The sequence below is a fragment of the Ursus maritimus genome, unplaced genomic scaffold (genome assembly GCF_017311325.1).
Source record: "Ursus maritimus isolate PB19 unplaced genomic scaffold, ASM1731132v1 scaffold_5, whole genome shotgun sequence".
NCBI lineage: Eukaryota > Metazoa > Chordata > Mammalia > Carnivora > Ursidae > Ursus > Ursus maritimus.
This window is the reverse complement of record NW_024426663.1, coordinates 48,885,007-48,901,495: the sequence shown is the minus strand read 5'-3', so window position 1 is coordinate 48,901,495 and position 16,489 is coordinate 48,885,007. Positions and strand designations below refer to the sequence as shown.

Sequence of the window (16,489 nt, the reverse complement as noted above, 5' to 3'; positions counted from 1 at the left end):
GTCGAATGTTCCCGTCAAAAAAGAGGATACACTTAGAGGTCTCCTGTTATCATTCCTCCCTCTGGTACTCTGGAGAAACAGAAAAGTCAAAAGCTGTGAGAAAACACACACCAAGTCAAGGAACAGTTAAGTGTAGAAGCAAAGAAGATCGGCGAGCAATAGTTCTATCGTTCTGGCTAAGAGAGAACGGGCAAAATTTATCATGGCTTCCAAAAATATTTTAATCTTTTTATTAGAGCTGTTCATATTTCCTGAAAAGCATTCCACTGTTGAATTATTTTAACATCTGAATATTAGAGGGTAACAAACAAATCTTGAAAAAAATTAAGTTATGAAAATCAAAACTATCATAGAAAAGCCATGTGTCTCAATAGGTAACAGACTTTACAGTGTTATTCTCAAGTGGTAAGGGGAGTGGGTGTTAGAGCTACAAAAATTCATTAACAAAAGAATTTTTCTAGCTTTATAACCAACTTTAAGAGGAAAGAATTACCTTTAGCATGTGTATTCACAGATGGTAGAAAGATAATTCTTAAAAATCTGCCTTGGTTAGTTTTTCTTTTAGAGGGTTCCAACAGATAACTATAAAATATCCAATCATTTTTGAAGAGATTGTGGCTATATCTTAGATTTAAAATACATTTATTTATTTGCTAATAATTCAGGGGCTGGAAGAAGTCATATCACACACACATACTTAAGCACCAAATTTATCACAAATAGCTTTGACTTGGCTCATAACCCCAGCAGTTTAGAGGCACACAGAAATGTCTTATCTCATCTGGTCTTAAGAAGTAGCATTGCTCATTGCCTGCATGAATACTACCCAAGCACATCACACAGGAGAGACCCAGGGCTTTGAAAGAAAGACCTTCTCAGCTTGCCTATCTTCAGCATGAAGCACGTACACATTGTTTTGTTTTCAGTGGCCTGCTAGTACATTCCGCATCGGGCATCCCTTTCCTCTTCTGCTTAATTAAAAATTCAATCTGACCAATAATGATTTCAAATGCATTATAAGCTACAGGAATTCAGTTCATCAGAAACCTGACTTTTTTTATTCCTTTCTCACTGCATAATTTTGCAAAATAACTCCCAACCAGAAAATGACTTCAACCTGCTGCCTGAAATGTACATTTATTTGCTCACTAGTCCAAGGAAAAAACTGAGCTAAGTCAAGTAAGATCCATGCACACGTTCCTGGAAGGATAATTTTATAACCCGTTTCAAAGCAGACTCTAACACAAAAATTTCTCTGCCACTTAGAACCACACAGAGATACTCCTAGCCTTACAAGATGTCATCAAGTGATTGAGTTTTGCCCGTGGTGGAAGTGGTCGCAGCCACTGTGGCTTCCTTGCTGGGAGAGGGAAGAGAAGGACGGGGCTGTTTATTAGAAATAGCTTCGGAAGGATGCGATCAGAGCGGACGTACAAAGCCACGGGCTATTGACTGCAAATCTGGCAAGGCTGCAGGCCATTCTCATTGCAGGCAGGGCAGCGCAGGGCCCGATAGGACTCCTTAAATCTGTTGGCCAGCATGGAGAACTTGCTGCCGTGGCACAGAGAGCAGGTGGCACTGCCCGACCCTTGGCAGTGAAAACAGTTGTCCTCGGGAAGCTCCCCTTCCTGCAAGAGACAGGTCAGGGTTTAGTGACGGCAGTTCCAGACCACGGTTCCAAAACAGGTCGAAGTAGCATGGGGCTGCCTGAAAGGCGGAGGCGGAACGACAGTACAAAATGCTTCCCATAAATGCCGATGAGGGAATAGCCAGAGGCACAGAATGCTCGCTGAAATGTCATCAGAGAGGATTCCCTTGATGGAATCTCTAAGGTGCAGCCCCTGCCCTGGATTCTGTACCTTTATGTTCCCTGTCGCCCGTATCACCATCCGACCTGCGATTTCTGCATGCTCTAGCAGGACAAGGGCTTACTCTCCCTCACTGCCCAATACTAACAGCGAGCGCTTGTGGCATGCTTAGTGGGTGCCAGGTGTGGTTCTAACAGCTTTCTCCACATCCATCTAATCCGCACGACATCCCAGAGAGATAGTGCAAGTATTATCAATCTGGCTGCAGATGGGAAAATGAGAGAGCGAGAAGTTCAGTTATTTGCCAAGGGTCACACAGCCTGGAAGAGAGGAGGCAGGTTCTGATGCCAGGCGACTGAGCACCACCGTCCTTGCTCCTCAAGACTCTGCACACAGCCCCTCCTTGTAGCTGCCCAACAGCAGCCATTCAAGAAAGACTGTTTTCGTGCCAGACTGAGGGGATGGAAGACTCGATGTTACAATCCTCTGAAGCTTAACTCTCAATTCTTGCAGTCCTTTATCTTGCTTTCCTTTGAGAGCTGCGATGAGGCCCGGCACAGCAACCATGCACCTTGGACAGTCCCCTTGACCTGTCTAAACCTCTGCTTTTCTTCACCCGCGGAATGGCACTGGCGAAGCTTGCTGCTCAGGGCAGCTGAAGAGTCAATGAGAGAATATGTGGAAAGACCACAGTATATTATCTGCCATGTTACAGGTTCTCCATAAAGGTTAGTTCACTTCTAAGCCTTGCGAGTAAGTCTGGACTTACTAGTCCTCGACTCCCATCCTGCGGAAAAGGCCCCCGTCTTCCCTAAGACATCTCAAGGAAACCGGCGGACTTTGCACTCCACAAAGACTGTGCATAGACCATGAACCATCCAAGAAATAAGGGGGGTACCAGATCAGTGGCAGGGGGAGCCAGCAGCAAGTCCTGTCTATTCACCTGCCCAGCATCTCTCCGATCCATCCAGTTTTCTCTGCCCACAACCACAGTCCCAGTCCCGACACCCACCAGTTCTGGCACAGACTCAGGTGGAGCCCTTGTGGGCTCTTCTCCCCGACCTAGTCAGCTCCTATTTGGCACCTGCCCAGCATCTCTCCGATCCATCCAGTTTTCTCTGCCCACAACCACAGTCCCAGTCCCGACACCCACCAGTTCTGGCACAGACTCAGGTGGAGCCCTTGTGGGGCTCCTATTTGGTTTCACAGGTCGGCCTATTTGGTTTCACAGGTCGGCCTAGCAGTACCTACACCTCTGGACCAGGAGGCCTGACCGGCCTGTACCGCCCCCAGCGCGGCAGGTCTTGTGATCTTCTCACAGCTTCTGCTGACCACACAGGAAGCTCTCGGCGCCAGTCTCTGTCACCACCACTTCCAAGACTTAAAGTGCCGAGCCTGGCACAATATTTATTGTGCACATGTTTGCTGGATGAATAAACAGAACAACAATATCTGGAGAAGCCTTCCAATTCTTAAATTCTAGGAACTAACAAGACGACTGGAGTCCACTGGGTGGCTCCGCCCAGCTAACACAGCTCTCTTTTATAACTTAAGAATAAAAATTATCTTGAAAAGGGAGGCAGAATTCTGAAAATAGTTCCATTGTGCTACAAAGTGCCTAAGAAGGCATTAAATTTTATTTATTCTAGATTTAAGGAATGAAAGTGATTACCCAACTGACAAAAACCTAAATGATGTCTATGTATGCTTTTGTTAATATTTCAATGATTGCTGCCAGAAGTCTAGTATATTAACAATGGAGAAACTTGTTTCCTTCCCTTAAAGCGTTCAAAAGAAATGGATTTGCCAAAATATTCTTTAAGCAAATTGTCACGGTCCATTTTTCTGCCAAATCCACATGTTTTTGTTTTGACTGGATCCCAGTGAGTTTTTAATGTTGCCAAAGGAAGTACAGTAAAATCCTACCATAATGCCATATGTGTCAACCAAAAATTAATTTGCATAGAATGCCAGGTTCATATTAAAAGATTAATGAAATGACCTGGGGAGCCTGCTGCAGAGAACAAAAATAAATCATCGATCACATATTCTCTAATGTCACGGGGTTATACGATGCAGTATTAGAGGCTTCCCTGGAGTTTCCACTCTTACCCCGGGTCATTTACTGCCCTCCTTCAACCCTTTGCCCTCAGCATGCTCACGGAACCATTCAGTGATTCAGTAAATCAAGTGTACCGAGCCTCTGCTCTGCACACAGCGTGCGAGACACGAGCTTCTGTCTTCCATTCTCAGCATTTTTAAATTCTTCTCAGAAAATATTCGGTGAGAGGACTTAGAACGTAGTTATACAGCACAGCTGAGGTTCTAGAACCGACAGACCTACCCAAACCACCTCTTGCTAGCTCCATGAGCACAGAAAGAGGCCTCAGCTTTCATTGCAGACTCAAAGGCTTGGGTAGCCCTGAAGTCACCAACAAGCACCCAGCTGGAGGCTGCTCGGCAGACGGGGCAAGATTGTAAGATCGGTGGCCCGGGGGACCACAGTTTGACCACTGGCTCTGATGGCCTCTGGCAAGTTACTTAACTTCTCTGTGCCTTGGTTTCCCCAGCTACAGAAGAAGACGGCTAACAAAACCGCCCTCGGAGAGTCCTTGTGAGAATGAAAGAGACTAACACATGGAAAGCACTGGGCATGGTGCCCAGCGATCACGGGCCCTCAATAAATGGCAGCTCTTATTATCATTCTTACTATTATTTCAAACGCAAGATCTTTATAAAGCATAAAGAAACCCAGATGACTTATGGTCTCAGATCCACAGAACATACAACCAGATTCTTCCCCTTCCGTATTTCGCTGTGGCTCAATTCAATTATTCCTCTCCTTTTCTTTTATAGTTAATACAGAGGGTCAGCATGGTCTGGCTTTTAGCCTCGGCCTGCTCCTTCATCAAGGTTCCCACTGCTTCCTGTTCCATCTCACACAGCAAAGAGTCTCCTGGTCAGAAGGGGGTCCCTTGATGTTCTCTGACCCTCTTTTTCAGAATAAAACCTGTCTGGGCATTTACTGCACGAGGGATTTGGCAAACAAATAGCAATTGAAAACAGAGTTGAAAAGACAGGCAAGTGAAGTATAACCTTTCACGGCAACTTTCTGCTGCACACCTCTGTCCTAGTTTATGGTAGTAGAGCGAAAACACGTGGATCTCTTCAAATTGAATTTAAAGATAATTGTCATGTCAGGCCTGTGTGGCTGCTTTTTTTTATTCAGGCCTGCAGCATGAGCTGCCTTTTATCATGTCTGGCTCTCTTCTGAAAATATATGCGCCTACAAATTACCAAATGGTATGAAAAAGAATAGAATTAATGAATTTTAAAGTGGGAAGGTAATGCTTCGGATCACAACGTTTAGTAGTCCTCCTGCTGCTCTGCTAGGATCTGAACATTGCTATGTAAAAGGCAAGAGAAGGCAGAGGCAAGAGAGTTCCTACCAGCAGGCTCTGTGATCCCAAATTCCAATACTCTTTCCACGAACATTTAACTAATATTTACTGCACACCTACTCTGTGCCAGGCTCTATTTTTATTTATTTTTATTTATGTATTTTTGACACGGGAACTACTAGGTTACACCCAACATAAATACGGCTCCTGCCCTCATGGAGAAAAATTCTAGTGGGTGACAGTAAACATTAACTAAAGATTTACACAGGGAAATGTTAAGATTGCAAATGAGGAGGGAGTGAGGTGCTCTGAGGGGTCCATCCTTACGTATTTCATCCTCCTAGAAGTGAGGGGAGGCCCCTCTGAAGACGTGATGCCTCCATTGAGATTTCGGGTGCTAAGGACAAGGCAGTGGGGAATCTGGGAACATTACAGGCACGGGGAAGTTGCCTCTGGCAGGAAAGGGCAAAGAACATATGAGTGGTAGCTAGATGGGCAGTGTGTCTGGGACAGAGAATGAGGAGAGATGTGTAAGAGGAGGCTAAAGAGGCGAACAGTGGCCAGGCTATTTACTGTTTTATTCTAAGCCATGAGAGGTTACTGAAGTTTGTGGTGGGGGAAAAGAGTGATGAAGGGGTGACATGATCATATTTGCATTTCAAAGATATCTTATCCAGTGTGAGATCAGGTTGGAAAGAGATATGAGTCCTTGCGAGCAGAACTTTAATAAGAGTCTTTTGCTAGAGTCTGGTCATGACCTTCCTGTTCCTGTCCTCTAAACCCTACCAGGGTGGGGACATCTCTCAGGGTGAGGAAGTCCCTGGCCCATTTTGTCACACCAACCCAGAGGAGGTGAGAGTGAGTCCTACAGTAAAGCTGCAACTCCCAAGAGATGGCAACTAAAGAGAGAGAAAATTCATTTCTGCTGCTATCCAAGCTTTTAACCTCTTAGCTTAAATCCATCAAAATTGCTTTTCCCACCGTCAATCCCACACTGTGAACTAATGAATATCATCACTCCACGCCTTCATCTGAGCATGTCTGAGCAACGGTTTCCAAGGTGAGGAGTCCGCACCTCTGAGAGCTGTGGGCAGAAAATCATTCTAAGTATTTCTATTTACTTTTTATCTTAAAAAGGCAAGAAATTCAGCTTCAATCATATTTTCAAAAGAAACTGTTAGGCTAATTTTTAATAAATTAGTTGCTCCTGGCCCCTTCGCTAGGCCAGGCAGTCAGCAAATATAGTGCCCAAGGGACCCTGGAGTAAGCATGATGGAAAGTGACCTCACTGCGTGGAGGGTGACAGTGGTTTCCCAGCTCATTCATTCACTCTGAGCATCCTGCAGCATACCGGAGTTCACTCGTCCCTGGCCCAGCGGGTGCATGGAGAATAGTGCTGAGTTTTACCTGATCTCTACAAAACCCAGACACAAGGCTTGATAAGACTCTTTAAGGAAACTGGATTGAGGATAAGTCCAATAACAGAAGCGCAAGCAAACCCATAGGAGAAAGAACAGAGCTGATTTTTCCATCTCTGGAACAGGCTGTTCTATGCCACAGTGCAGAGTGAAAACAATAAACACCTAATCAGATCTCAGAAGAAGTCACCAAAAACAATTAAAATTACGCATATCTGAAACACAGGCATAACTATTATTGCTAATCACATGCCATTAAAATATAATCAACTCAAAATTCCTTAACATCTCCAACAGTTAAGAGTATTTATATTCAAATTTTCACTTAAGTCGTGCACAGTCAAAACCATTTGGAGACCGCTGCTGTAGGGCCAGCTCCAAGGAGGACAATGACCCATTCTGACACACCTGTGGGTACTGGTTATGGGGGAATGGGCTTTCCGCGTCTGGCAAATGCCCGTCGTTCTGGTCACGATCTCCATAGATTTCTTCTTTGCTCATCAGAGACTCTTCCTCGGCCTCCTCTTCCTTCTGGAGAATTTTCTTCATGAAGTCTCTCTTGTCCATTGGGGTTCGAATGATTTTCAAGTTATTTGTGTAGATGATGATCTTGCCAAAATCTATAATAGGTGGGGACTAGAGAAATGGAGAATGAGCATGGCGATTTACCAGCCATCACCAAACACCGGGCCGCAGAACCTGCTCAACATCCCAGGAAATGGTGGAGAAGAACTTGAAACCGGCTAGCACTTCGGATTCCAACAGACCCCAAAGCTACAGTTCGCTCCCCGGTTTGCTCACTCTCTCGGAAAACCCTGAAACCCAGCCTCCTTCTCCCTGTTGATGGTAACCAACCAGAGCTGAACGAATCCTGTAACTGGACCGTAAGGCTCTGCAGGGCGGGGGCCAGAGCTCCTCTTCCCACGGCACACACCATAGTAGCTGATGCAGACTGGGCACAGCCGGTGTTTTAGAAACACAGAAGAAGGCCGAAAAAAATCAATAGCTCTCCAAAATTTTTATGCATAAATAATAACAGTAGATAAAATTTACTGAATTATGATCATTATTTTATTATAGTGGGTAGCATTTCTTTTGTGTCAGACATCATGCTAAGCGTTTTACAAACATGACCTCACTTTCCCCTCAGACATCCCTTGAGGTGGATGCTGTGATGTCTACATTTTACAGATGAGGAGACTGAGTCACAGGGGGGCTAAAAGCCTCTCAAGGCTACGGTTGGTCAGGGTCTGTGGCTGGGATTCAAACCGCAGTCTGTCTAACTCTACAGCTCATATTCTTTTTTTTTTTTTTTTAAAGATTTTATCCATCCATTTCACACAGAGAGAGAGAGAGCGCACAAGCAGGGGGAGTGGCAGAGAGAGGGAGAGGAAGAAGCAGGCTCCCCACAGAGCAGGTGTAGCTCGATGTGGGACTCGAACCCAGGACCCCAGGATCATGACCTGAGCCGAAGGCAGTTGCTTAACTGACTGAGCCACCCACGCGCCCTAAAGCCCATATTCTTACACCTACACTGCACTATTCACAAGCATTTCCCCCCCAAAAACCTGTAAGATCATTATGTGTATAATGATCATATATATATAGATACATATGGTAGTGATCTTATACATATGTAATGATCCAATATATGTAATGTATTTTATTACGTGTATAATTATGTAAATCTTGTTATGTCAATAAACATACTTCTGTGGCATCTTTACTACTAGCTTATGTTCCTTTCTGTGGATTTATCATGCACTACTGATAATTTGCTGAGGAATAATTTAGGCAATACTACAATGCAGTAGAGAAGCTCGGAGGAGTAAATGTTTAGGGATCACTTAACTAAGAAGCCAGAGATAGGACAGCTCAGCAACAAACACCACCGATCTTAATCCTGCTGTTCACCAACTGTAACATACAGGAGAGTCATCGGGCCTCTTAGAACCGCAGTTTGCTCATCTGCAAATGGGGTGACATTAACCTGGTGGCCATCACCACAAAGTCATTATTAAAACAGGAATACTTGGGGGCACCCGGGAGGCTCAGTCGGGGGAGCATCCTGCTCAGGAGCCCGGGCTCAGGACCCTGCCCCAACGCCCTGCTGGCTTCTGCGCCGACGGGGCAATGTTCCTGTGGTTAAGGATTTTGATGCTCATCCCTGAGGCTAATTATATCGATTTCTAGGGGTGGAGGTGCAATGAAGAATATATAAAACAGGGTTTTCAAAGCTAAAGATACTATGCAGGGGTGGGCATTGTCACCGCTGCTGCTATTAAAATTCGTCTGCACTGCGTGCACAGTCATGCTACACAGCTAAATGCGCCCATGCCAAGTACTCCGTCTGGCTTTCGTAGAAGGGTAGAAACCAAATTTGCTGGGGCGCCACAATCACGCAGTCTCCTATTGACGGCCGTAACACGTTCAGTCACGACCTGGCTTAAACAGGACTTCAGTACTGGGATCCCCTTCCTTGAAACACAGAGTATTCTATCGTTATTTATGAAGCCACGAGCTTCCTACTTGGCCCTGGGTTCTCTCCCTCTCTTCAAAGGATCATGTGGCAGCTTCCATTTCCTCTTGTTTGATGCACACTGGGTTCCTATTTCACACTCTGGACTATCAGTTTCTGAACATCAGAAGATGAAGATGATGGCACTTTTAGAAGGTTCCATTTCCACTTCCACTAATAGCCAAAGAGGTTTAGTTACTAGGAAGCTTTTCTTCAATGTAGAACTGGTTTTTCAAGGTGAAACTCTAAATCTACTGGAAAAAAAAAATCTGTGGTCCTGTGGTCCAACCTCCTGCCTCTAAGCTGGTCTATATCTGAGACACCCAAAAGAGTACATTTATTTTTAATGCACTTGAAAGAAGGAGGGTCCCAAATCACCTGTAAGGTGTGTTTATGTTTCAGTCACCCTGACAGCCAAGTTCTTCCTTGTGTCTAAGGAAACCCTCCAGGTGTAACTAAAGTTCACATTATCTGGTGACGCCCAAGGGCCCGTGAAGAACACCCACTCTTACATTACAGAGGGCCAGGATGAAGCCAGGAGTTTTTGTGATTCCTTCCATCGGGCCCAGAATGGCAAGCTGGGTGACTGAGCTTCATAAATGCTTTGACAACAGTGGCCACGTGCCCTGAGACTGCTGTTCAGGCACCAGTGAAACCTTTCTACTTAAAATGCAGGGACACCTTCCTGAGTCCCAGAAATGCAAAGGGCTTTGGAGGTAGGCAGGCCTGAGGTCAATTTTTCTGTGCAAGATTTGCAAGTTACCAAACCTCATGGCCTGTTTTTCCAATTTGTGAAATTCTCAAAGAATTACCATGAAGATGAAATGACATATATACAAAATACACGCTCAGTAGATGCCATGTCCCCTCCTTCCCTTCCATTTTTTTAAATGAACCTTATAAACTTCAAATGGTTTCAATTCTTTAAAATATTTATTTGTTTATAGCCACTCTCTCTATCATATAAAATTTTTTTTAAAGACTCAATATTTCTTTGATGAGAACCTGGTCATTATCACAATGGTAAGGGAGTATTTGCTATAAGCATGTCCAATGTTCCAGGCACAATGCTAAGTATTTCTTATGTATAATCTTTTTTTAATCACCACAACAATCTTCGTAAGTAGATAGTTTTATTAGTCTCATCTCATAGAGGACGACATTGAAGCAAGGCAAGATCAAGCGGTCTGCTCAAGCTCCCACCGTAAGAAGGTAGAGCGGACAGCAAGCCCAGGTTTAACAGACATCAGAGCCCCTGCCTTTTTTTTTTTTAAATGTTTTATTTATTTATTTATTTGAGAGAGACAGAGAAGCAAAGAAAGAGAAAGAGAAAGCACGAGCAGGGGGGAGGGGCAAAGGGAGAGGGAGAAGTAGGTTCCCTACTGAGCAGGGAGCCCAATGAGGAACTCCATCCCAGGAACCTGGGATCATGATCTGAGCCAAAGGTAGACGCTTAACAGGCGGGGCCACCCAGGCACCCACCCCTGCTTTTTTTTTTTTTTTAAGATTTTATTTATTTATTTGACAGAGAGAGAGACAGCCAGTGAGAGAGGGAACACAGGCAGGGGAAGTGGGGGAGGAAGAAGCAGGATTCCAGCAGAGGAGCCTGATGTGGGGCTCGATCCCAGGACTCTGGGATCACGCCCTGAGCCAAAGGCAGATGCTTAACAACTGAGCCACCCAGGCACCCCTACCCCTGCTTTTTTTCTAATGATTATTTTTACTGTGGTAAAATACATAGTACATAAAATTTACCACTTTAACCATTTCTAAGTGTACAGGTCAGTGGCATTAGTACGTTCACACTGTTGTGTAGCCATTACTACCAGTCATCCCCTGAACTTCTTCATCTTCTCAAAATAAAACTGTATCCCCATTAAGCTCCCACTTCTCCCCTCCTCCAGCCCCTGGCAAGCCCCCCTGCTTTACTTTCTGTCTCTATAAATCTATGCTAGGCACTTCACACAGATGGAATCATATAATTATCTTTTTATGACTGGTTTATTTCACTCAGCATAATGTCTTCAAGTTTCATCCATGTTGTAGCATGTGTCAGAATAGCCTTCCTTTTTAAAGCTGAGTACTATTCGACTGTGTGTATATACACTTTATTTGCCCATTCATCGACTGATGGACATTTGGGTTGCTTCCACTTGTGAGCAACTACGAATAAAGCTGCTATGAACATTGGTGTACAAATACCTGTTCAAATTCAGAGCCTTTACTTATAATTGTTGTGCTTAACTACTACCCAGTGTTGCTTCATAACCAGTGTTTACTAGGGTTTATTTTACAGTTGGATTCGCTATTGAAGAATCATGGCTTTCCAGCTCTCGTTTCCTTATGTTTCTTAAATACCACACTGATAACCTGTTTCAGTGGGCAGAGCTGCAGGAATCCATCCTGACCCCTCTCTTACCCAGAAGCCGGCTAACATTGGAAGGTAGCATTTGGATCAGGCAACAAAGAAAACAAGGATAACTGGATCAAGCGGAATCAAACTCTGAATATGGTCTCCAGAGTCTGTGTTTAAACCAATGTTGTGGTGCTGCTATGAAGACTCAATTATCTAGTTTTATAAGTCCTTACCAAATCATACATTTACAGAAGTGCCAAGTTTGACACAATACTTGTGAAGGACAAGTGGTCCGAATTATCTACATGGCCTTATACAAGGTCTGTATAAACTACAACTTTGTAAAGTCTAAACCTACAAGTAAGATTTAGTTTAAATGAGATACTGTAAGTACAAGACATAGCCAAGAACCTAGGATATAATAAGCACTCGGTAAAAGGTAACTATCACCGTTAACATTATCATTATCATTAATGGTGAGAATAGAATAAATTGGAATAAAAAGAATAATTTTAGAGACTAAAAAGAAATATTCCACACGACCAAAAGAAGGAGGAATCAGAAGACCTGGGTTCTTTTTCTGACTTTGCTCCTAATGACTCTCTAATACTGGGTGGATCCCTTAACAATTTGACACTCAGTTTTCCTCATCTGCAAAATGGGAATAACTGTATTTTGCCTTTCTCCTCAAGGCTGTGGTAAAGACCCAATGAGAAACTATGTGAAACTGCTTTATAATGCATAAGCCACTCCACTAACATGAGGGGTTGTTCACTCCAGCCCCCTTTATTATCAAAAAGAAACCTGGTATTATCTGTGATAAATGTGGACTCCCATAATTACACTTTTACCAATGCCAGAAAGGCCAACGCATTTGTCTGCCATAGATGAATTATCTGTTCCCTTAGGAAACTAACAATAAAAATGATTAGAGAGTAATTATCTGAATTTCACACTTTAAAGATGAGAGCATATCCTGGTGTACTTTTCATTAATAACCTGGCACATTATATAATTGTATTTAATATTAAAGGAAAAAAGCCACGCATGGTCCCAGTGGCAGACATATACACATCTCCTTTTCATTTTTAGAAATCAATGAATATTTTCCAAGTTCTTCTAGCTTAAAAGAAAATCATGTTGAGGCTTTTGATTATCCATGGTACTGGGGAAGAGAACTGAAATTAACAGATAAAATACACGTTTCAATTGAACTATTAGCTCAAACTTCTTCCCCAAGTAACATTTCCTCGGGTTGACGTGCTTTTCGCCATTTCTTCCCAGGACTCCAACCACTCAATGTTCACGCTAATGAGCAATGAAAAGGCAAAATAAAGAAACAAAGAAACAAACATTTTTTAAAAGCAGGCAGCGGGAGGGAGATAGGAAATAAAACAAGACATGGATAAAGCACAAGCTGAATAACTGGCAGAGTGAAATGAGCACCTTCAAACACTCAGCTCTTTCAAGAAACAGAACAACCAGTTGTCGCATCATTTTCTAGAACGGAGGTCTGGCAAGCTGAAAACCACTGCATCTCTATTTAAATTACTTCCCAAGATAACCCCGCCACTGACCCAATTACAATTCACTATCCTGGATGGAACTGAATTCTATACATGCTTATTGCACTTTCCAATAAGGAGTCAGCGAGCATGTTACGTTTGTCCCAGAAATATTATTCCAATAGCAGTTTCCCATTTAGTGCACCTACAGCTCTGGTTGGTACTGGAGCATGAGCAAGATACAAATTTGAGTCAGTTACGTGTTTTCCTATATACATTTTAGTCCTTAAAGTTTATACACCATGTGCAATACCAACCTTATGGTCATTCGCCTTGTAATCATTGAAGAAAGGCTGGCTGCCCGCCAAAGTGTAGGCATTGCCTTCTCTAAACACGCTGATCCTTTGAGCAGTCAGCTTAGGGGAGTATGGTTGGGGCTTGGGGGCTTCCCCAGACCCGTAAACACCATCCACTGGTTCAAGGGACTCCTGGAGAAAGCTGTGAGGGTATTCCTCCTTTGGCGACTCTAATTCCTGCCCGTCCTCAAAGACCTGCTTCAACACTCTGCCACTGTAGGAGGAAGAGATTTTAAAGCGTACTTTCCGTGGTTTGCCGTCACTCTTCTGGCTCTGCTTCTTCTCGGGGTCCTCCATCCGTAGGAATTTCACCCTGTGGTTTCCAGGCGTCAGTGTAGCCAGTAAAATTTGGGGCTCTGAGGAAAAGGCATTTTATTTTCTCTCCTCTTGCATATAATTAATTCAAGTTGGTGCTGGGGTAAGCTCAGTTTACAGCAACTGACACCCACACATTAACTATTGATAGACCCTCATGCAAAGGTAGGCGATTGTGGGTTCGTGGGGTGGATGGAGCGCAGCGTAAGACAAGACTGGGTCCCCTCTGAATCCCAAACTCCCCCGTAACTTCAACCCAACCCTGGCTTTTCCTAACTCGAGCAAGAGTAGATTTATTTAGACCGAACAAGTACCAATTCGATAAGGCTCCGTTACTACATCAGCTAGCAAATGTGTTCTTCTTCTTCTTACCAACAGCTATGACCTAGTGAGCACTTAACAGGCGCCACGGATTTTTGCATGCATTGCCTTACCTGGTCCTCACAATAAGTCTGCACTGGAAGTATAATTATCCCTGTTTTACAGGGGAGAAAGCGAGGCTCAGAGCAGTTTCCCCATTTGTCTATTCTGTTGCAGCTAGGTAAAAGACAGAGCAGGGATTAGAACTCAGTTCTGACCCCCAAACCCACGGCCAGTCCACTAAGCCAAAAGTTTTCAAACTGTGTTCCATGGAGCCCTAGACAGAAGGGAACCGCGGATCCTGGATTCCAGGTCTTCGTCCCTGTATGAATCAGAGAGGCTACATTTCCTATCTACTTTATATTTAAGATTTCATTTGCAAGCCCCACACTAGGCCCCGCTGCCCATCATAGACAATACTCAGTAAGTGCCTGACACTGTGCACTGGTCGTGGGATGAATATCAGGGAAGTATGAGACGTGGGGCTTGTGAATGGCAGGCCTGCAGTCTAGTTCAGGAAACACACGAAACACACATGAAGTTAACAGCCTCCTGCTATTAGCAAACCATCCACAGCTGACTCCCAGAATACCTATTCTGGGAAGAGAGTGGTCCCTAAGGAAACAAGGATGCAAGAAGGCTTGTGAAGGAGTGGGCCCCTGAGTTATGTCTAAAAGGAGGATTTGAAGAGCTGAAATGGTGGGGGTTGAGCCTTTCTCCTTGTTTTTGTTAATGATTTCATCACTTGCTCAGTGGCCCAGATTGACCTGTCTTGTGTTCTTGCAGCCATTGCCATGGATTCTATCACCACTGCATTTTCTCATCCACCCGCAGCACCCTGACCCTAGGTGAAGCCCTCATCATTTCTGTTTTCAAGATTGCAACAATCTCCTAATGACCTCTTTGCCCAACCATTCTCCACATTGATGCCAGAGCCATGTTTTAAAAAACTGTCTGCAGATGTTAGTTTCCTACATAAAAAGTCCTAGCCTTTCTGTGCAGCAGGCGAAATCCCCAAAACCTAACTGTACCTTCATTTCCACCCTTAATCTCTGTCACTCTTCAAGGTGCTGCCAGAAATTGGTGTTCCAGGCACACTGACAAGCTCACCTATTTCTTAGAATCACAGGTTTCTGTCTCTTATCCAGGGTTCTGTTTCATGACTGAAATGCCAAGCCTTCACTCCTCCTTCAAGCTACGCCTCAAATGTCACTCTTCTGGGAAGTCTTCCCACTTGCCCCAAGTCAAAGGCCATGGAACTTTGGACCAAGCACCATTAAGCGCTTCTTGCTTTCTCTGACCATTCTGGGGTTTCCCTGCGCTAAACTGTAAACACTTCAGACTCAGAAACTGCCTTTACCATTTCTCTATCCCCCGTGTTTATCAAAGTACCTGGTACATAAAAGAACTCAGTTAATAACTGTTGAATGAATGACTCCAGGTAAGAAAAATCAAATAAATCAAACTTGAAATACGAGTTGGGCATATTTTATGGAGAACAGGCAGGATCAGAAAGTGGTCAAGAAAAACATTTGTATTTCTACTAAGGAGGGGAATTCACAATTATAAGGTCCTGCATAATCAACGTAAAGGAATAGGTTACACACACACACAACACATTTTTAAAAAAGAAAGATATGCTCATCGTAACATCAGAATATACATTCTTCTAGGATTCCCAGGGTCAGAGCTGACCCTGATGTACCATGAATCCATTACAGGAGGCTGATACATGGCTCCCTCAGCCGTCAGGACAGCCAGGTAGGCCTAGGCTTCTAGGTGGCCATCCCTGATGACATTAGCCTTTCATTTACTCCAGTGGACAGAATGAATGTCATCATCTTGTAGTAATTGAGAAAAAAAATGGATTTGAATCAAGCAGCACCAAACTAGAAGTGGTTAGGAGTACTCCACCAACAGGAGCACAGGGAGAGAGGCTTTTATAGGGAAAGGCAGAGACAAAGTCAGGAAATTATTGATTGACTATTAGTGACTAGCTGCCCTCAGTGTTTTGATTTCATAACCATCAGGCACGTATGGGGTTAGATTTTGGGTTATATGGCTTACACAGGCTGCCACAGCATTAGAACCACATCAGTTTAATCCCCTCCTTGTTTAATTAACTTAACAATTCCCCCATTTTGGTCATCCTCTCATACAACAAGACATTAACTCAACGCCTGGCACTAATGTGATTCTCAGTCACCATCAATACTAAGTTGCTCTTGTCTCATTATGAAACTCCTAGGGAATGACATCAGCTCCATGGAAGAATTGTCTTTGTTTTCCTCTCATTGTTCATCTTGTTTCTGTTCTCCAAGGGCAGTGAGACCACACAAGGGAGATGACAATGGTAACTCTTAGGAGGGTAACACCAAGAGGCTTAAGTATACTCATCAGCCACGGGACCCATGAACCATACCAGCTGGTATCAAAAAAAATTTTTTTTAAT

The 16,489-nt window shown here is 43.8% G+C and overlaps 1 protein-coding gene across 1 annotated transcript; it reads right to left on the bottom strand.

Annotated features, from left to right (window-relative positions):
- Window positions 1-264: 264 nt before the first annotated feature.
- GRXCR2 (glutaredoxin and cysteine rich domain containing 2) lies at window positions 265-13,659 on the bottom strand. Its single transcript, XM_008691441.2, has 3 exons — window positions 13,324-13,659; window positions 7,036-7,263; window positions 265-1,628 (listed from the first exon to the last, which is right to left on the bottom strand). The coding sequence occupies exons 1-3, from the start codon at window positions 13,657-13,659 to the stop codon at window positions 1,446-1,448; spliced, it is 747 nt and encodes a 248-aa protein (XP_008689663.2). The 3' UTR covers window positions 265-1,445.
- Between the last annotated feature and the right edge of the window lie 2,830 nt (window positions 13,660-16,489).